The sequence below is a fragment of the Dermacentor albipictus genome, chromosome 2 (assembly GCF_038994185.2).
Source record: "Dermacentor albipictus isolate Rhodes 1998 colony chromosome 2, USDA_Dalb.pri_finalv2, whole genome shotgun sequence".
Taxonomy (NCBI): Eukaryota; Metazoa; Arthropoda; class Arachnida; order Ixodida; family Ixodidae; genus Dermacentor; species Dermacentor albipictus.
Genome location: NC_091822.1, coordinates 165,124,384 through 165,146,425, shown reverse-complemented (window position 1 = coordinate 165,146,425; position 22,042 = coordinate 165,124,384). Strand labels below are relative to the sequence as shown.

Sequence of the window (22,042 nt, the reverse complement as noted above, 5' to 3'; positions counted from 1 at the left end):
TATGTTTTGCCTTTTGGCCTAAACTGCGATTTCTTTAAAAATGTGTCGCAACGTTAGTGTATAGGGAGTAAAGCTTTGTTTTTACAAGCGACAGAAAGTTGTATTCGTGTATGAAAGAATGAGGTGTGTGCTACTGTAAAGGACTTTTCTGTCTTTTTTTAAGTTGCAGCAAACGGATGTGCATTAACATTGAGGGCGGGTTTTTTTTTTTTTCCCCCTTTCTTTTAGTCACGGAAAACGGGTGAGCCTTACAATCAAGGACGCATTAGAATCTAGTAAATACGGTATTCCCGGCTTGATTGCATTTCGTACCTCTCGACAATGAAATGTCACTGTAGAACAATCCTTCACTCAATGAAATTTGCTCGAACGTAACCCCATATATTACCTACTCGCACAAGGCTAGCAGGCTGCAAAACATGATAAATGCAATTGCTATGCAATAAAATTGCATAAAATACCACCACATTACACTTGAGTGAGCGCTGCAATTTTAGTTTACAAGAACAACCAAACGCCAGAAGCTGCGTTTGAAACACGTCATGGCCACCATCTTGTTTGTTGATTGTTCATTTGAAACAGCACGCATGTTGCTACTGACATGCGACGACAGTTTTTGCACCCCTGGTGCAGTATATAATGTGTGCCTTGGTGAGAAAAATGCAGCAAAAACAAGGAAATCCAAATCCCACCAATGTGGAATTGCTTATGGCACATGAGATGGCGGTCATAGCACGGAGTGCCATGCATTGGCTCCTGGCAGTGATCGGCCAGAAATATGCATCTCTTGCTTCAAGAATGCTGGTTTTTCGTGCCACCTGACAGGCTTTGCGTGTAGATTTGGCGTCGGACATGGATTTGCATGAAGGGCCCATATTCTCGATTGATTGCCTTCGAGTATATGAGATACGATCACTTTCGTGCTCGGCACCAGACGTGCCGGCACCTACAGGCGTGCGTTGGAGATATGCTGCTGCACGCATGGAGCACTGTTGCTATGCGTCCAGTGTTGCATTACGCAAAAGCTCAGAAAAATGATCATATCTCCGAAAGCAATTGACTGAGTATACTGTTCCATGGCAATGCTGCCACTGCGGATTGACACATGTGGTGCTTTTTGTACTGTCAGCAATGCACTTCTATACCCTCGAGCAGAGCTTGCCAAAGTGGGCCAATGGAATTTGGGCAGCAAAGTTTCATTCTGTAACGCATTACCCACCTGTGCTGTCTCATTTCACAACAAGGAAATTCTCACGAAAGCGAATTTTTTCGCGTTTCCCTCCGATTTCGTTATTGTGAGGTTTAACTGTATATTCATTTATTTTTTTCTTTCTTGGCTAGTTCAATGTATAGGGGTCGATCATTCTTATTTGACCTATCTTCGAGTAATACGGTAGTAGATGTTGCTGAAGGTCTCATTTTTATTTGACACCTTCAGGTTGTAGCAGAACTTTGCCTAGTCAGCTCAAATACAAACATGTAGGAGCAGACAGAGGGAGTGCCCTGTTTGCCTCATTCTCATGTTGCCCTGTCCTTAGCTCATAATTTCTGCTCACAGCAAAGTTTGTCCTACTCAGGGGACCGAGCCCTACACCCCTGCCCTTCAGGATAAGTCATTCTATTGACTGAGCAAACCATCTTCACCTTGTGGATTCCCACAACACAGTTTTGCTCATACAAATTATATGATGTCAAACTTAAGTCAAATGCATAAACTATATGGAGGTCCAAGTGCCACAATGGTGACATAATCTCAGAAGTGGTGATGTAAAGTAATAGACTTGACACTCACTCTTTCAGTTCAGCCAGGACTTGAGCAATGTTTGCTTGGGATGCAAGGCGGATCATTATGTCCAATTTCTCCAACTTCACGTATATTGGGTCATTGTACTTGACAAAGAACACCTTCATTTCATGTTTCAGGATGTCAGGCCTGCAAAGGAAGAGAGAATCATGTGTGTGTCGCCTACTCTGCCTACATGTCAATACGTCCCCATGATGCAAAGTGACTGCGATTGGACTGGACTTTGAAGCATAGGAACGATTTGAAGTGACTGCACCTGTACACACACACACACAGGAATTAGGCCTTACCTTTTTTGCACAATAAGGTTGATGTTTCTGAGTGCCACATACTGCACTTCTGGTTCACTGGACAGCAGAGTGACCAGAGGAGGGGCCAGTTTCTTTGTCAGGGTGGTGATAAAGTCGGAGTCGCTGCTCATCATCTCCATGAACTTCATCAGCACCTGAAGCAGTGAAAGCATTCATGAGCACTAAAAAAAATTAAATCTGTAGTTTTACGTGCCAAAATCACGATCTGATTATGAGGCACACTGTAGTGGGGTACTCTGGATTCATTTCGACCACCTGGGGTTTTTTCAACGTGCATCTAATTCAAGTACACAAGCATTTTTCTTGCATTCCTCCCCTTCCCCATCGAGTTTTCGAGTTATTCATGCCCGTCATAGCTCATAATATAGGCAGGCATCGATTATCATCACTGTGCCCTGCATGAAAGGGCCCTTTGCATGGATATCAAATAGTAGGGGGGGAAGGGTATGCAATGTACATAGTATACAAGGAGGTTACAGGCAGTGGTGAAATATGTTGATACAACCTAGCAAGTCAACATTTACATTAAAAGAACTTTGTACTGCCCAACAGGAGACAAGGGAAAGCCATTCAAAAATAAAAGGAATGATACTGAAACAAAGAATGGGGTTTAATGTGCTGAAACTGCACAGTATATTATGAGCGACACCGTGCGGTGAGAGGACGGGGGCAGTGGGGGCTGTGGATTAATTTCAAACACCTGGGATTCTCTAATATGCACAAAAACCTTAAGTAAATAAGCATTTCTGCATTGTCCCTTCATTGGAATGTAGCCGTTGCAGCCCCAAGTTTTGAGCCCGTGACATTGCGCACAGCAGAAAAAAAAAAAAGAATTATGGGGTTTTACGTGCCAAAACCACTTTCCGATTATGAGGCACGCCGTAGTGGGGGACTCCGGAAATTTCGACCTCCTGGGGTTCTTTAACGTGCACCTAAATCTAAGCACACGAGTGTTTTAGCATTTGGCCCCCATCGAAATGCAGCCGCCGTGGCCGGGATTCGATCCCGCGTCCTAGTGCTCAGCAGCCCAACACCATAGCCACTGAGCAACCACGGCGGGTGCGCACAGCAGCAAGACCATCGCGTAGCCACTGCGGTGTGTCGGTTTACCTAGTGAACTAGTGCTCCAATCTCGCACGAGATACCGTCGTCTCGAGTTTGAAAAATCACTCGAGCACCACGGCCAGGGGAACAACCACTGCATAGGAGAGTGGGATAAGCTCGCACCGACCTTGACTGCTGACAGCACCACGGCCGCGTTGGCGTGTGCCAGGCGCGGAGTGACCCGCTCGCAGATGCTTTGGGCCTCGCGTTCGTCCTTGGGCGAGTAGTTGGACAGCGAGTCGAGGATGAACACTTGACCCCACTCGGTGCACTCGTTCAGTGCCGTCAGCAGCTTGTTGATGGTTGGCCCACTCATCTCGGACAGCGGCTGGCCACTGCTCGACGCCTCGTTCATCTCGGAAAGCGCTGCCACAGCATTGGCCACTACCTGTGTCACGCCCGCATGCATCACAGGATCAGCGAGAACTCTGAAACAACTGCGCTGGCGCAAAGCGTTATACTATCCAACCAACAGTGCATATTGTTTCGCAACTTGACAAATGGACAAGTATGCTTTAACACTAATCGTATATGCTTGGCTGTTTGGCACCGCGAAGTTCCGATTTAAACACGGGAAACTTAATGCGTAGCCTACAGCGGCATTTTGATATGCTGGAGAGAGTTTTCAATTATGGATTGTTCAGCAAACCAATTACTAATTAGCTACTGTACTTTTAAGTTATAACTAGAAAAAGAAATTGACACATTTACTCTACATGGCTAGAAAAAAAAAGTGATCAAGTTTTTAAAATTTTCTTTGATGTGGAAGTGTGTTTTGGCATTACATAGCTAATGTGGCATATCAGAACTAAAGCACACCTTGCTCCTTCTTATAGTTAAAGATATTCCTCAGCACAGTGTTTCCTAAAGAAATTTTTATTTGCTCTTAAATTCGGTGACATCTACATTACATTAGAAAATATAGAGCAGATCCTGAAGGCAACGGCACACCTGCAATGGCGTGAATATCATTAAACTTTCTTGCAATTATGCCTGTGCTATGAGGTGTTGGCAAATTGCCTTTCAGCTGGTGTTTACCTGGGCACACACAGCTACACATGCGTGTACTACTTCCAAAAATTATGGAGCAATCGCAAGCCACAGGGTAATAAGGGTGCACACATTTTGTGCAACAGTAATATTTAACAGTTGTACACTAGAGCAGGCTAAACTCCTCAAATTAGCAATGCTGCTTGCAAACCGTTCTGTAATTTTCGAGTAGCAAATATGCCATTGCAAACAAAATTACAAGGACTTCTGCAATCCTTGTGACTACCAAAAAGACACATGAGAAATGTTGTAAATACAGTGTTGACTATCAAATGATGGGCTTTCTGCGAGTGCCATTCATGAAGACATGCCGCAATGTCAAGCAGCAGTTGTTTTACTGTGACATCAAAAGGTAGGCCATAGGAAACAGAGTGGAAGACTGAAAATTAAATTTCTATCACATGGTCCATTTCACACTTTGCCTGTGCCATAAAGTGGCCACAGCACAGTCAGGTAATTATGATTTCATCATTAGCCACAAGACACTGTACCCATTAAGCCACTGCAGCAGATACTGATTGCACACATTAAGCATTCAAAATTGTAGCTCCCATTTCTTGCGGAAATGTTTCTTTTTATAAGTTTAGGAGAAGACGTCACATCGTTAGCTATCAAGTGCTAGTATTCGCGCATGACACTGCTCTGAATGTCGCAATTCAGAACCACAAAATTTACAGACAGTAGCAAAGTCAAAAAGCCAAACGTGGCCTGTTGACAAGTCTACACGAAATGCTGAAGCCAGGTACACAACCCTGTAGCCTGCATAAAGCTACTCCTACAATACAATTTCACCTAAGGATCAAGAAAACGCACCATGGGGTTGGAATCAGAGAGAAGGTCTCGCAGCTGATCCAAAAAGCCCTGGTCCTCCACGAGGGGGGCATTGATGTCATGCAACTTGGCGACGCACACGGCAGCCGTCTTTCGCACGTAGGGGTCCTCGTCTTTCAAGCACTTCCGCAGGGGTTCGCATAGGTACTCCGTTATCTTGTCCACGCGGATGCAACCCATGGTGCGTACCGCCAGCGCCCGGATGAGGGGGTTGCCGTCCTCACAGTCCTGAGGGAACACAAGACAGTAAGACTCGGGACACGAGTATCATTATTTCCTGTCTCTGGGAAGAAACAGCCATTCTGTTTTAGGCAACAGCCTATCTTTAAATATCAAAGGCGTCAGTAAACATGTGGAAGTAAGAATGATGACTGATAAGGATTTACATCCTCAAGCAGCACCTATATTGTGAGGAGTGCAACTCTAAGTTTGACCATTAGGGGTTCTCAAATGTGCAGCCTGATCTATTAACACACTGGCACTTTTGCATCTGTCACAAAGTGGTCATGTGAGCTGAAAGTTGGAGACAGACCCTAGGAGACAGATAAAATGAAGCTTCGGATTTTAAGATTTATGTAGGTACTCTTCATCCCCACGGCTCGTAAGTGAAAACAAGCAGCAACACCTTATGTATTACAGCCACACATTGTACAGCCACGGTGTCTACACTCCCTCCACCTTGCGGACTTTGCAGATATGATTTGACACATTCAACAATGATGAGTTTTCTGCCTACCAGCGTGTCCATATGGTGCAGTGTGATGAATAAGAATGAGGTATCCTTTGCCTGTGCTGCTATCACAGAACACGCAAGGCAATCAAACGCACATGCAGACTGTTGCCATAGAACTTTCCCATCCACTCTTGCTGCCCTCAAGTGATCAATGCATATTTGGGGTGAATGACCAGTACAAAAATCAATGTGAGTGCTAAGTTTCCAATGTGTATGAATCATTCACAACTTAAAGAAGCAGAAAATATGAAGAGCATTGGCTACTCACTTTTACAAATGTATTCACAGCCATTATAGCCATATCAGGTTGACTCTTAGCATAATTCATCAGGTAGAGGTAGACAAGTTTCTTCAGTTCTAAGTTGTCCGTCTGCATGCAGTTTACCACATCCGGAAACAGGGCACTGCGAGAAAATGCAATGTCTCAGTTGTCGAATTTGCACCATTCAATGCAAAGCAGGTACATAACAGAACCGCAGCACAGGCCAGCATGCTCCAGGTCATGTAATGGTAGTACATAAGTTGCAGCACTCATTTCATGCCTGGAATTGTTTCTTGCCACAACTCCCGAGATGCAAATCGTGTACAAGGCCACATGAACTACATTCAGAACTCCCCAAATATCTTTCTTTAGCTTAAATAGGCTGCCTCTAGATTGCTGAGCATGGGCTTTATTTAAGCACACTTGATCAATCAGAGGTATTAAATTTCGCATAACGTGTCCTAGCAGAAGCCACAGCCCACTTGTAACACTAAACTTGCAGGCAATTGAGCTAATGCCCTAGCGGGCCAGTTAACAAAATCAGGCTTCGCGCAGCTTGCGCAAAGGAATCAATCGCGACCGAGAAATTCGATCCGGATCAGGCTTGATCTCGATCAAAAGTGCGCCGTGTGACACCCGTATAATGTACCACTTCCGTGTGCTTCAGTACAAGCGTGATTGCCGAATGCCCCGTTTCTGAACTCATAGACATCGCTCCCATTTACCGGACTGCCCAAGTCGAACGGAACGGGTCAGTTGCCGCAGGAATCTCCGAACGACGAAATTATGACAGAAGACGGACTTTTATTTTCAGCATTGGACATACGCGCGATATCGGTGGTGATATTGGCAGATCACGACTGCGGCCTGTCAAATTTTCACGCACTGAGCACGTACTCCATGATCATGCCGAAATGCGCGATCTCGATGGCACGAGTTTTGGATATTTTTAAAAGCACAGACAAGATAGCCAACAGGCGCGCCATAGCTAAGGAAACAGCAGGTCGGTGGTTTTTAGCAATTTTTCTGCGCAACAAGATCGTTACGCTGTACTAACTTTACTAGGAACTGCAACAGTCGCTTATGTGCGGCTGCTGCAACGCGCCGGTTGCTTGCGCAAGAACGGCTAAATCCAAGGGACCGCGGGCTGAAAATTTGCAACACTTCGATCCACTACTGCCGTTTTCCACAAGCGTTAAGCGAATGCAAAGTTCATCAGCAGCAACGAAACCACACTGGGAAAAGTGTAAACACGCAATGCAGTGTTGGAAAGGCGGCCGCGCTACGGCGAGAAGTCCCACCTGACATCCTTGCCGACTGTCATCGAGGCGATTACTTTCTTCACTGCTTCGCGTTTCTTCTCTTTTTTGTCGCTGTTGAGTTCGCTCTTCAGCTCGAATATTTCACCTGGAATCGGACAGCAACGGTCAGTTGACGGCCACGCACGCAAAAAATTCGGTCGTCTCGAGCAAACGACCGAGAACATGAGCCGGTCGGCGTTGCCGCCCCCCTCAGAGTGAGAGCTGCAGAGCAAAGGTTTCGCCGCCGGTAAAGAATCAAACTGAGTTTAAGGTGTTAAGCGGGGCCGTCTGCAGAACACATGTTCATTATCTGAGGGCTACCTTCACATATGGTACAGGAAAAAGAACAGAAAAGCGTGCTTAAACTAACCTTTCTTGGTTGTCGTGAAGTACTTTGCGTCAGTCATGATTGGCTAAAGTAGCGGTGCACGGTATTCTGTTGAGGCGAAGAGAAGAATGAACAACACTGGCAGACGACACGCGAGCGTGTCGCACCTCTCTAAACAACATGTAGTAGCCGTGATAGCAGGGAGAAAGCCCATCTAACACGCCGAGACTCACCGAAAAGAACGTGATTTAGGCGTAGTTCAGCTCCCCTCTCTGAACGGTTCGCGTGTGAATGGGCGCTGTGTTCACTGAGCCGGAGGCACCATATCCAACCAGCCTCGATACTTGATAACTAGCGGGGCTGTTTTGGCAAAGAAGCGGCTCTTCAATGCACGGAATCGCTTGGACACTTTCCTGGCATAAAGTGCATATACGCCCCTGAAGGAAACACTCCCGATTATTGCTTGTGCTGTGCGCTGCGCAAGCACCGACGAAACTCGCACTTGATCCGGAGCGTGGCGCTGCTATCCGGCAATTTTTCCAGGACCAGTTCCAGTTCAAGTTCCAGGACTTACTTTTGCAAATGCGGTTGTTTGCTTTAAATCAGGGGTACAATCAGGACTCGACGGGAACCAAAGGTCAGTGGGTCGCCTCGCATTGGGCGCTCACGGGAAGACTACAAATGAAGCTGTGCAAGGGGATATGGGCTGGACTAGTTTTGAAGTGAGGGAAGCTCGCAGTAAAATTGAGTATGAAGAACGGCTGAGGAATATGGAGGAAAGTAAATGGGCTGGGAGAGTGTTCAGGTATCTGTACAGGCAAAACATTGATTCACAGTGGAGGAAAAGAACTAGGAAGCTTACCAGCAAGTATGCGGCCTGTGGGGTGGGCAACACAGCAACAAAGAAGGTCAAGCGGAAAGTCAGAGAGGCTGAATTAATCTCATGGGTGGCGGCAATGGAAAAGAAACCTGCCATGAGTAACTACTTAAGGGGAAAAAACGAAATTAGGAAAGAAACCATTTATGATAACTCAAAGGGAAGCTCATTACTTTTCGAAGCGAGATCGGGATGCCTTAGAACACGCACGTATAAAGCGAGATATAAGAAGGAAGAAGAAGCATGTGCTTGCTGCGGTAAAGCTAGGGAAACGACGGAGCATATTTTATTAGAATGTGAAGACATCTATCCAGCGGTCGATTTAGGCACCACTGGCCTCCTTGAAGCCCTTGGGTTCAGCGGGAGCAGTGGAAAAGCAAACAGGTCCGCAATAGACATCAGTAAGAGGCGATTGGAGGATTGGTGGAAGAAAAGTAGGGAAACGACAAAGGACGGAGACGTACAAAAGCACAGTTCGCAATAGGGTATCAGAAAATTTGGACGTGGTAGTTCATAGTGTGTTTTTTTGTTCTCATGGGTTAACCTAGGTAGGATATTAGGCAGCATAGTAGCAAGAGCTTGGTGGCGCAAGCCACCGCCCCGTTCCAAAGGGGACGCTCATAACATCCATCCATCCATCCATCCTTTTGTTCCCTCCCCTCGTGCACCGTAGCATGCTCGTATGGAGACACCGTCGCTAGGTTACTGCGATTCACGATTTAAGGAAGTTGGAATAGTCTAGGTCTTCGCTTATTCAACACATTAACGTGTAGTAAAGCTTTTATTTCTGTCTCTGTAAAATGATGGCGCCTACATAAAAATTACAGCAGTCTCGCGCATTGGCTGCACCACGACTGCGCTAGTGTTGCGCAAGGGACGCACATATTGTAGTTCAAGATATGCCAATTACAACGTAGTGAAACCGAAATGATTGCGGAAACTCCCCCAATTTTTTTTTGATGGCGGCGTTTAGTAGATGCCGCACCATTCGCTGCGTCGTAGTACGATCATTTACCACCGCCCAATCCAGCAATTCTAGATGGCCCAACCAACGTGCGCTTATTTACTACCAAGATAAAAAAGAAAGCATAAGCTAGTGTAAGCTGGCATGTAATTAAAAGGTTGTCCTGCAGGCTATGCAATTTCTCCTGTGTTTGGAAAATTAAACTTAATTTGTGCAAATAATTAAGCTTAACCCATACTACTATGGTTAATTCATAATGCAGAAACTGTGCATGTTTATGTTCTGCGACATGCGTAGAAATGACAAATGAATACAGGGACAGCAGCTCTGCTTTATGCAAAAAAAGTTGAAGACACATGACTCGAACATCAGAATATGCTTAGTCACACTCCAGACTTGAAGGCTCTCTTCGGTCAGTCTTCTCCTATGTGTACACGCTCCCAACGACAGTGATGATGGCTGAAGGCAACTCATTTGTAGAGCAGATGAGGCGACACATGGTATGGAGTAAACAAAGCACAAGTGACTCGCACGCAATGGTTGATGCGTCTATATAAAATATGCACGTCTCGCACATTACAGCAGTAGTTGCAACACCAAGCTTCACAGGATGAAGAACACAATGCTTTGAGAAGAGAAAAAAAAAAGTAATACGGAAGAGAAAGCTTCGCACTTGCGTATACAAATAGCTCTGGAGCCACTACATGCAAGTGTTTGTTGCGTGACCACATGCTCATCGGCTCTGACACAACAGACAACATGTGACAACCGCGCATGCTACTTTACTGCCTCAGTCTGCTGGATGTACCGCAGTTTAATTGCAACGGCTCCTACAATTAACAAGCCATTTCTAAAAACCGGTTACAGATAATGTTCCCCATGCAATGGAGACTTCAGTACAACTGTCTTCATTCCCCAAGGAATGTATGCATCTCCGGCAAATTGGCAACTCGTGCTCAGTCGCAAACAGCACTCCTTTCCTCCCTGGTAAGAAAAATCTGGAACTCGTGCTGTTGCTTTACAAAGAACGAGTTTTGTTGTTCTAGGGTGCCAATTTGAAGCACGGAGAAGACCGGCTGGGTTCTCATGTCCCAAGATGATGCACCCTTCCGTGCACACACAAGGAAACGGCACTCCATAAAATTTCGACCTATTGAAGTGTACTTTGCCGAAATAGCACTTTGAAAATGTTTCACCTTTAGAAATGCATTTCTGTATCTAAGCAACGCCACCTTTTGAAGAGCACTATACCAAGATAGCGCTCCCGAAATACTGGACAAATTATTTTGTCACATAACAGCAAACGTAGTCATTCTTGCGAAAGTCCCTTTCCTTAATGCTGTGTGCCCAGTGATTATCCTGTCAACAAACATAAAGTGCACCTGAAGTTATCGACAGTAATGCAGTTGGTCTGCACAACAGTGGAGGGAGGTGTTGTGTGAAATGATGGTTATAGCACAGCTTTAAAAATGCTACGACCTTTTCATGCCGCATAACATTAACTGTTGTCAAGGGCAAGAAATGCACGAGATTAGCGACAATCATTGCAGAGTAACGAATAAACTGCACTGTAAATGACATACAATTTTCTGTGGTACAATGGGACAAATGTACACCTCAAGAGGTGCCATGTTTCCAATAGCAAGGAGTGCAGTGGTGGGGAGATTCAGCATTCCTTTGGGGACTCAATGTGTGATAAAAGACAGCACACTGCATTTTCACCGAACATGTGAAAAAAAAAAAAAGGAAAGAACAAAAGCAACTGCAAAAAATAAATAACTTAAGCTCATCAACTTGCATCTCCCCATGGCATTAAACAAGGCCACTTGTTAATCTCTTAGTTCCAACACGTCAGGTCCCTGTTGAGACCCAACAATGACATGCCCAGCAGCATAACGCGTCGGAGAAACAAATAAAGGAAACCGGCAAATAATGAAGGAAATAAATACAGTGCTATTCCCTCAATACAAGTTATATAAAGGCTTTATGTGACTAAAGTGCGTTGCACTGGCAGAGAACAAATATCGGCGCAATCGTCTCGGTGGGGGAGACAACAGCTGAAGTGCACCGACAGGCTCAATGTGGAGCAAGATGGTCGATTCAACCAAGGATATTTCACCGCAATATGAACACTGCCAAAGGCAAGGTTCTCTGCTATTATATGCTATACATCTATGGCTGTTAACAAAATACCTGTAGATACACCGACAGTAATGCAGCAATTATTCATCATCAAAAAAAAAAAATTCGTGCCCACAGTGCCTGGTAGCCAGTATGTTGGGCTCTTCCGTGTTTAGTCATTCTGTCTGAAAGCTATAGGCATCCTTAACATGTGAAGGTTTGGCTTAAATAGACAGCAGTAACAGTAGATAATTATTTGATGCAGACAACCACAAATTTCATCAACAAACAGTAATCATCACATAAACTTCAGCCAACTAGAGTTCCAACATAATGGGTAAACGGTCAGTGTGGCGCAAGAACCAAGAGTGTAGTGAAGGTGTTTGGACTGTAAAGGAAAGAACGTCTTACGGAGTTTGGACAGACAATTGCACTGACAGCAAAAGGACCAGAACACCAAGTCAGTGAAAGTTTAAAAAGATTTAAAAAGACCATGACAACAACTTGCAATAAGCAATGCATGGAGACAAGGCTAGCAGAAACTCTTTGTTAAGCTCAGAATCGAAAAAAATATAGCCACAACTGTGTACAAAATGAAATCGTAGCAAGGCTCCCGAACCTGGCCACGTAGTGAAAAGAAAGCCCAGTAAATCTCCTCACACAAGGAATCTTCACCTCAAGGTTTGTGCAGATAACCGTCTGTACAAGCTAGTGGTTTTTGTACCACGATACCAAGAAGAGGGACGGAAACATAACATGGGCAAAAATCCAGGCAGGTGGAAGTCGCAAGTCTGCTTTGAAATTGGGCAATCACTGCACGTGCTTAAGTGGAAACATGCAGAAGAAAAGCAGTGCAAAGACAAGATGCAACACAAAGACAAATACAGTGCTGTACTTGTGTGTTGCATGATGTTTTCACAAAGTTGTTCATTATATTCCTGCCCCAACCAGCCCATATGAGCATCACTCTCCATTTCCGTGACAGCAATTACGAGGTTGGTAGAATATATTGAAAGCAAACTAACATTACACAGCATAAAAAAACAAGGTTTTTGTCCAATCTTGGGAGACAGACTAAGAAAAACAAAAGCTAGATGTGCCACCTGTTAGTGCAAATTTCATGGAATGTCTTGTCAACTGCAAGTACCTTTCAAGTATCTCATAGGGGTCACCATGCCAAATTGCAATCCTCCTCCTTTGATTCTGGGCCCTTGATGAGCGACTGAGAAAGGAAGTAACATTATTTCTAACCTATCACATAAGTGTTTTCAGGCATTTTTGAGCCAATGCAAATAGAATTCTCACAGATCAAATGCTGATGCACATCACTTTCAAGTGCATTTTACTTCAGTTATGGTCTGTCCTGTTCATACTTCCTTCGTGCTTTGGCAGCACTTGAAAGGTTCAGGGAAAACAGACTTCAGCATGGATCGACACTGCCCATGCACAGCGACACTAAGTCCTCATTGTCTGTCTAAACTTATTCTATAAATGTAGACGACCCCAACATTTTTCATTCATTGGCATAGTCCGACCAACATTAGGAAGCACTTATAAAGCAAGTAATGATACTTCACAGGCATGGAACAAGTGCAGTAAGCAAACCTGCTGAAAAATCCCAAGAGGTTTGCCAGAACAAGCCCCTATGCACCAGCCAGCACAGTCTCCTGACATACACCGCTGCAAGTGTTTTGGCAATTCTCAAATAGTTTTCTGCAGTTAACAAGGTGACCTACACTAGCTAAAATGCTCGCACGTACATGCCATCAGCATTGTCCACGAATCCACTGTAACTGAAGCAACATGAGATCTGGCCAAAAGACCAAGACGTCATTATTGCCTTGCATTGCATGCTACTCTTCACTGTGAATGATGAGTAACACTGCAGTGATTCAGATCACAAAATGTTCAGAACTGGAAACAAGTTAGTAGCTGGTTAAATAGGTAGCACAAAAAACATTAGGGAAAAAATTTCACGAGGAAAAGGTTCACGTCTCTAGCTAATAAGAACTTTAGCCAAAAAATATGTCGCGAGGCTTCAATCGAGCAATGCCTGGCTCAGCCAAGAATGAGCTGGTGCAAACTCTCTTTCGGTAGAAATCAACGCCACCAACAGCAGAATCCTAATTTGTTGGGCATACCGATGAAAGAATTTAACGTCAACGCTGAAAACTGAACGTGGCTGGCATCTAGAAAAGCCACAGACTGCACGATATACAAGTAGACAATTTCTGCATTTGGCGGTGCCCATAAAGGTAATTGTGAATAAAGTATGGTCTGTTCTCACAATATGTAAGGGAAAAAAAAGATGCCTCGGTGCTACACGAGAGATCACCTCTCCATATTCGACAGTAGTACTACTTATTAATGAACAAGGATCTGCCTTGTTATAAAGAATGAGCACTCATTAAGAACAAAGATGCACAAATACTATACCCTGTTTGTGCTACAGATAAGTACATGTCTTCCAGCATCGCCCAAATAATCCCAATTTCTGGCCCTTCATCCGATTCTGCCTTATGAAAGGATCTGCTCTCAACAACGTTGCTAATTTTACTTTTACGACGAATCGACTAATGAACATTCCTTCCAAAAGTATTTGGCATTATTGTGAATGGACTTGGCCGTAAATGACCATTCCCATATACCGAGATTCCCTCCGGCTGCGTGTGTCCATACCCAGTTAGTCCCTGCAGTGATACTGAAGAACATGAACTGAGCACATGTAAAACAAAGACTCTGCTTTGGCTGGATATTATTTGACCTTCCAGGCAATCACTCTGCCATCATATCCATGTGGCAAAGATCAAGTAATGAAACTGATGTGCATTACGGTCAAGAGTACAAGTTCTGAACCAGGCGCGAGTGCTTCGAACAATGCCAGTGTCTTTTTGCTGTTCAATGTAAAGTGCTTGTTACGCAACCATGTGTTCCCCAATGTTTACCCAAAAAAGCTTTAGGGGCACCACCCACAAGATAAGAAACACTTAAAATAAAACAGGTCTAGTCTTTGTGCACAGTGGTGTGTATAAACACCAGTGCTTTTTACAATGTACACTTGGAACACCGGTGCCTGTAATTGAAGAGGCTTCAAGAATGCATGGCAGAGCCGCCGTATACCAAGAACTGCAGAATTAAGCACAGTTACAATTACTGGTATTTATTAAACCAATGTTTTGCATGTCAGAGCCACCACATAGTTTTGGAGCTCTTTTGACCGCGCGCACCAGTGTTGAGGCTCACACTGAACGTGACTGTACATGCTTTGATGCACACAAGGTGACAAGTGCGCAAACATCTTAAACTCCATCCTTGCAGATTTTTTCGATGAATTGAGTTGCATAACAAACATTTCATGGTAGCTGCGGGGATTTGAAACCAGAGGACTGGCAACAACAAAGAAAGACATTGATGTACCCACAAGCATGGCAATGAACAATACGCACTTCCAGATTCTGTTTAGAATCCTTTCGTTCCCTAGTCCATATGAGCAAGCTTTATAAACCACAAGTGAATTTATTGGCTTTATAAAACTGAGTTGCTAATATCTTGGCCACTATTAAAAAAGTAAAAACAACGATAAGCTGGTAGCTAGTTGGTTGGACAAAGTTAAGTTTACGTAAGGTACAGGGCATGCACAAACTGCAAAGAACATTGACCTAAACCTTTGTTTGTAGTGCATGCATGCCGTATAGCCCACATAAATAATGACGAGATGGGCAAACTGTACAAACTACAAAAACATATGCATGGAGCCAGCATGAGGGAACACCTCATTTAAGAGGAAGCTTTAGCTCGGGTGCTCCTATCTAAATACATGTAAAAGAAAAATTCGTTTTTCTTGGCAACCACAGCACCAAATTTGACGAGGCTTGTTGCATTTAAAGGTAAAACTTAAAATCTGGTGACTGTTGGTTTCGAATTTTTGATTTAGGTCCTCAATTTTTTAACAAAAATTGGCAAAAATTGAAAATTTGCAATAAACGAGACTATCAAGTTTACAACTCTAACTCGGCAACGAAACATGATAATACAATTCTGTGAATTGCGTCTAATAGTACATCTAAAGCGGACAAAATTGATATGGTGCACACGAATCTCAAAAACATTTGTAATAAGGGAATACAGCTTTTGCAGAGCCCTTGTAAACAACGTAACAAATTCACGTAAGATATGAAATGACATATCGAATTTGTCCCCTTTCAATGGTCTAATGATTGCCATTTACAGAACCGCAATGTCTGTTTTTGATGCAGAGCTATTAATTTGTAAACTTCGTGCTTCCATTATTTTCAAACTTGCGAATTCTAGAAAATCATTTTAACAAAATTTAGGCCCTAAATCGAAATTCCGTTTCCAACAGTAGAATTTAACTTTATCTCTCACATGCAACAAATTTCATGAAAATTGGTCCAGGAGTTATCTCAGATTTTGCGTTTTACATGTATTTGAATAGGCCTCGTCGGAGTTGGGCCCATCTAAACATTCCTCTGATGTTCAAGGCTTTAATTTAAATTAAGAAAATTCTCAGGAGTCAGTTCATTGATGGTGACCTAGCAGTTGCCCATTGACATGTTTCTGAAGCAATTGACCCTTTAGATAAGTTCCAAGCTGGCTTGCAATGCAGAATGCCTAAAATAGGGTAGCTTAACTGCATAGCTAAAATGTCCATCAATGCATAGTGCATTGTTTGTTTTCGTGCACACCTTCCCGTCATGTTTAATGCACGAAAATAACAGTGCACCAATTGTCCAGTAATCCCCATTTTATTTATGCGCCAGTCGCATAGAGCAATTGTGCATAGTGAAAAAGCTAGCTTAGCGCTTTCCTAAAAGGGTCTATTGTTGCACTAGTACCATTAAGCCATCGCCTTTCTTAACAGCTTGCCCTGTAAGCAACATCAAGGAAATCCCAAAAACCTTGTACAAGCTACCTTGCAAACAAAGGTACCATACAGAGCACAATAAGGCCAAATGTCACCGGCTTCCTACAGTTGTGTGTAGCTAGACAAGCAATTCTTGTGACATCATTTATTTCTACCCTGACTATCCAAGATGGCCAAAATGGAGAAATATCTCTTGCAGTTCTGAAATAACACAAGGCTTTGAATACTGTTGGTATAGCGTGCCCCTACAAGTGAAATTTCACTGCAGCTTATAAACGTTGTGTGCCAGCCAATTAACTGGAGGAATTATAACAGCATGCACGTGCGAGTGCTCAAGGATTGTCTAAAACTACCCTCGCTACAACTGCTAATGATTTCGGTAAACTGGTGAAGCAATGCGCTTATTGAGGCCTCGTCTCGCACAGTTGTGTCCAATGGCAGATGCCAACAACTGCCTGTTAAAATTGGATGAGCATGCCTGTGGTGCAAATTAAGTAGAACAAAAGACAGAGAGATAAAATAAAACTAGAATTCACACTGTGGCAAGATTAGTCCCAGTCACTGATAAATTGAGACAAGCGAAACGTGTGACGAGACACACTTTGTCAAAAATCAACTCCTCTAATGCTATGTTCAGTGTTCCACGTGCACAGACCGCACATTCCGCGCGGCCTGATCTCACATGTTGCAATCATGCTCATATTAAAGAAGGAAAAGTGCTAAAGAAATATAATCACAGATAAAACTTTGTTGTCATTGCAAGAAGCACTCGCAGCAAGTGTCGAGACAAACAAACAAACAAACAAACAAACAAACAAGAACAACGGCAGACTAGAAGATGCAGAGAGAGAAAACATTCACTTAAGAGAAACGCACATAAACACACGAAATAGTGCTGGCGAAGCTTTCAAAGAAAAACACGTCAAACTCTCCACTTGTGATCGTTCAGGCAGACAGATGTCACACGTGCTTCACATGCATCTTGTGACCCAGATGAAACCCCACTCAGCCCATGTAAACAGAGTCCATCACACTTCACAGCAGCATTCAAAGCAAACACACACCGCATTTTCATACATTCAAAGGTAATGATTTAAATTATTTGCAGGCACACACGCATACACGCAGACAAGCATAACATTATCTATTTCTCTCGTAACCCTCACTCTCAAAAACTTTGCACACAAACGCACACACATTCTAAAATCCTCAAGTATATTGAGTAAAAAAAATCTTCGACAACAACAAGCCCTAGGTCCCGTGGTACCTGACCATGCCTAGATGACAATACAATGGCATATTTGTCCTTGCAGCTGGCTTCGCTGCGTCATCACGGTGTCACCACCCCACAAATTACCGGGTGACGGGGGGGGAAAAAAAAAACTTCCGTGCTTGTTCACCACGTCTTGTAGTGATCACACGACAACACAGTCCCCCACAGAGTCCTCTCGTGGCGAGTTTGTCACCGAGACAGAAGGGCCAACTTGACGTCATAAACACAGCACTACTCGTTTTGAAGTGGAGTTTCTTGCCCTGCACAACGTTTTCGCAGAACTTCTGCCTGTCCCCGACAGATTGCCACACCGGAATGGTACACTAACCACCCCTGCTTTGCAGTGGGGTACATCGAAAACAAGCCTCCAAGTCAACTACACTTTCAGACAAAGAGTCAATTCCATTTTTAGCCGGTTGTCTGATGACCTACCATGTGTGAAGCTAAGGAAACACCCCTCACAGCAACAGACTATATATGCTATGGTTCAAATGGCTTGAAAGGAGAACCTTGTTTAGGCTCCTAGGTCAAAAGAATTATTTTCATCACCGAGTTAGTCTTGAGCACAAAAAACATAGTTCTACTAAGATCTGCCTCAAGAAGTGCAGAATTTCTTTTAAAGAATTAATCTGAAGGTCAGCACCATTGTTCTATATTAAAACACTTCCCTAAAGAGCGCTGTACTTCTTTTTTTCCACCAAGCTAGCCTGAAGTACAGAAAATCCTTCCTACATAAAACATTTTCCTCAAGGAGTGCTGTATATATTTTTTACCACCGAACTAACCTGAAAGACAGAAATAAAACATTCACCTCAAGAAGAGCGAGATGGAAAACATGCTATTTCTTGGCCTTTGCCTTAAAGCCTAGGGTGTTGTGCCAGTCTTGTCACCAGTCAGGTATGCGAATGCATCAATTGTGATTTAAGTTTTTGTGCCATTTTGTTTAGGTCTCATAAATAGTGAAGTCTCAAATAATACCATGAGCAACAACTGCCGTGCATTACGACCTCCCCAATTACCCACGTTGATGACTTCGTCTAGAAAGTTGAGCATGCGGCTTTGAGCAATAATGATTAACCGTGATTCCCCCCAGTACACCTTCGTTACAAGCCCCAGAACAATGACAGAAAAACGTAATGGCACCTTAACCCTCGCTAAAGAAACGAACACCGGAACAAGTGAAATTCAATTTGGCCTCAATGAAACAGGCACTTGCGAACGAGCACCTCACCGAGTTTATCAAGCTATCCTGTTTCTTTTACACTCGTCTCCCCTCAGCTTCACTGAAAACGGTCGTGCAAATGGAAGGAAGTGCGCTGGAGAAACGCGGCTTTTCAGAGACAGAAAAACAACAACAAAGGAACGACCAGTCGGGGAACAGGCAGGTCCTGCTACGCTAGCAACCGGGCAGACTTGACTCTCCTAGGGTCAGGGACAGCCGGTCTGTCTGAAGGCCATCCCACTTTGGCTGTGCAGCTCCACCCCTCAGAATGGTGGGAAGTACTGTGGCGGTGGGTGGCCATTGCGAAATAGGGCCACCACGGGGGAGGAAGGGGCCGACGACGATGAGGGTGGCGGCGGCACGTCCTCTTCCTCCACCGGGGCGTGTTGTCAATCCCAGCCATTCTCCTTGATCATGTGAGCCAGCTCGATGATGTATTTGCCCTCCTTGTACTTCTGGCTCGACTCAAAGGCATGCTCCTGCATTTGAGAAGGAGAGACAGGCCAGCACAGAGTGTCACATAGGTGTAATTTAAAGATGGGAGTTATTTGCACCTCCACATTACAGGATGGAGATGTGACTCTCCCATTCAGCAAAACATACGCGAGCAATATGGTAATGCAATAGCACATTGATTCGCTGTAGTTGGAGCAGTAAGGAATAGAAAACATATTCAAATTGATTGCTTCCTAGCAGGAGTTCAAGGTAAGTGAGCGACTTGAGATTCCACATGCAGAGGCGATACAGAACGACGATCAAGCCAAGGGAAATGTAGTTGGTGGCAGTGAAGACTTGGGTGGTGGAACAAGGTTAAGAAAGTTTCAGAGATGTGTGGATAGCACCAGACACAGATATGTGAATAGTATAAGGAGGAGACTTTTTACGATCTGCAGTGGGCTCAGTTAAGCTGGGGATGGTGATGAGAGCTTTGGTGACAGGGAACCTGGAGAGGGTGGGGGGGTGTCACTGTGACAGTCCAAAGGTTTTGTTCAGAGTTGCAGAGGCCAGTCACTCAGGTATGGTCCAATTAGAGAGTTGGGCATATACGAGATGTATTAATTAATTAATTTATTCAAAAGAACCTTACAGGCCCTATGGCAGGGCATAAAGTAAGGGGGGCTTATTAAACAGTAAAGGTATAAAAAGTACAAATTTCCAGCAGGAGCAGTGCTATAAAGAGATTACCGTATTACACAATATTGAAGACACAGGGAATACAAAGCAATATCTGAAGGCGCACGAACACTTGTTACTATTTACAGAGCAAATGGAATACTGTTTATGAAAATAATATACAATATTGCAGAAATGCACGTTCAAATACACTAGATTGGGCACTCGTGAACGATATTAAATGGGAAAAGCGTAAGTAACTGAGAGCGGAACGTGTCGGGATTAGATATGGAGGCTGTGTTATCAGGCAGGTCATTCCAGAGACGAATGGCACGAGGTAGCGCAGATGAATAAGGTGCATTTGTTTTACTGCATATGTACATGAAACTGAACTGATTATGTAATCTGCATGAAAAAGAGCGGGGTATTTGCAGTTGTAACCTGGTTCGTTTGTTAGTGTAAATATATTTGCGGAATAAGCACAGAAGAGCGATGCTGCGGCGAATACCTCATGGCGGCAACAGAAGGTCTAGTTTAATTTGTGTAACGCTTGAGTTTATACCGTAGTTATGTGATATAAACCGGGCTGGTCTATTTTGTATCATTTCAGTCATATTTATTAGGTAATTTTGATGAGGGGACCAAATCGAGGAGGCGAATTCTAACTGTGGCAAAATGAATGTTTGGAAAGTGAGTTTTCTAATGTTTGGCGGGGCATTTCGCAAGTTGCGTCATAGATTGCCAAGAGAATGTGATGCTTTGGTGCATGTAGAAGTGATGTGTGGGACCCATGAAAGATTCTCTGTAAGAAGAACACCAAGGTACTTGTATGATGAAGTGCGGGAAAGCATAGTGTTATTAAGATGATAAAAAAATTTAGAATTTACACATTTTCGGCTGAAGCACATCACCTCGCACTTTGTAAAGTTTAGTGTCGTGAGCCATTTGTTACACGAGTTAGCGATAAGGTTAAGATCTGCTTGAAGTGCCAAGTGATCGTCAGTCATGTGAATAGGACGGTAGATTATGCAGTCATCGGCAAAAAGGCGCATACAGGAAGTAATCTGGGTGAGTAGGTTGTTAATTTAGATTAAGAGTAAGGGGCCAAGGACGCTGCCTTATGGCACACCAGAGCTAACAGAAGAAGGCGGGGAAGAGAAATTGTTAACAACAGTAAACTGTTCTCGAAAAGAAATAAAATTATGAATCCAGGATAATGTTAAAGAGTCAATTCGTTGGGCAGATAATTTAGAAATTAGGTGACAGTGGGGTATGCGGTCAAAAGCTTTAGAAAAGTCGAGAAAAACACAGTCAGTTTGAAGGTTGCAGTCCATGTTAAAGTGCAAGTCAGCCGTTATTTCAAATAATTGTGTGTCACAGGAAAATCCGTTCCTAAAACCATGCTGATTAGAAAAAATGAAATTGTGAGCTTCTAGGTGGCTGTACACATGTGAAGTGATTATGTGCTCGAGAATTTGGCAACATATGCAGGTTAAAGATATGGGCCGATAGTTGTCAGGTGTATGAGCATCTCCAGATTTCTGAATTGGTATTATTTTTTTCTATTAACCAATCGGTGGGTAACTTTTCAGATGCTAGGGATTGTTGAAAAATATGGCATAAAATCTTGCTTGAGGCAGCAACGGTGTTCTTTAAAATCTTGGAATTAATGTTGTAAATACCAGCTGAAGTAGATATTTTGAGGTTACCAATGAGTAATATAACGCCTTCAACAGTGATAACTATTGGTTCCCTGTATGCGACGTCAAGTTCGAGAAAAGTTGGAACATCAGCTTTGCAACAGATGTTGCAAAGTTGATCCACTGCTTGGCCAAGCTTCTGCGTGTAAATGTGAATACTCCC

At 43.7% G+C, this 22,042-nt stretch overlaps 2 protein-coding genes across 2 annotated transcripts in view; both read right to left on the bottom strand.

Moving 5' to 3' along the window:
- Positions 1–8,241, bottom strand: part of LOC139056261 (AP-1 complex subunit beta-1-like) — a 28,616-nt gene extending 20,375 nt beyond the window's left edge. Inside the window, exons 1-8 of the mRNA XM_070534343.1 lie at positions 7,958–8,241; positions 7,767–7,832; positions 7,397–7,502; positions 6,102–6,237; positions 5,083–5,328; positions 3,347–3,607; positions 2,095–2,249; positions 1,793–1,933 (exon numbers count right to left, since the gene is read on the bottom strand). Coding sequence (XP_070390444.1) covers positions 1,793–1,933; positions 2,095–2,249; positions 3,347–3,607; positions 5,083–5,328; positions 6,102–6,237; positions 7,397–7,502; positions 7,767–7,803 — 1,082 coding nt within the window. The 5' untranslated portion in view covers positions 7,804–7,832; positions 7,958–8,241. The remainder of the gene's footprint in view (positions 1–1,792; positions 1,934–2,094; positions 2,250–3,346; positions 3,608–5,082; positions 5,329–6,101; positions 6,238–7,396; positions 7,503–7,766; positions 7,833–7,957) is intronic.
- A 7,903-nt stretch (positions 8,242–16,144) lies between these two features.
- Positions 16,145–22,042, bottom strand: part of LOC135910686 (protein yippee-like 2) — a 31,417-nt gene continuing 25,519 nt past the window's right edge. The window contains exon 5 of the mRNA XM_065442728.2: positions 16,145–19,545. Coding sequence (XP_065298800.1) covers positions 19,456–19,545 — 90 coding nt within the window. The 3' untranslated portion in view covers positions 16,145–19,455. The remainder of the gene's footprint in view (positions 19,546–22,042) is intronic.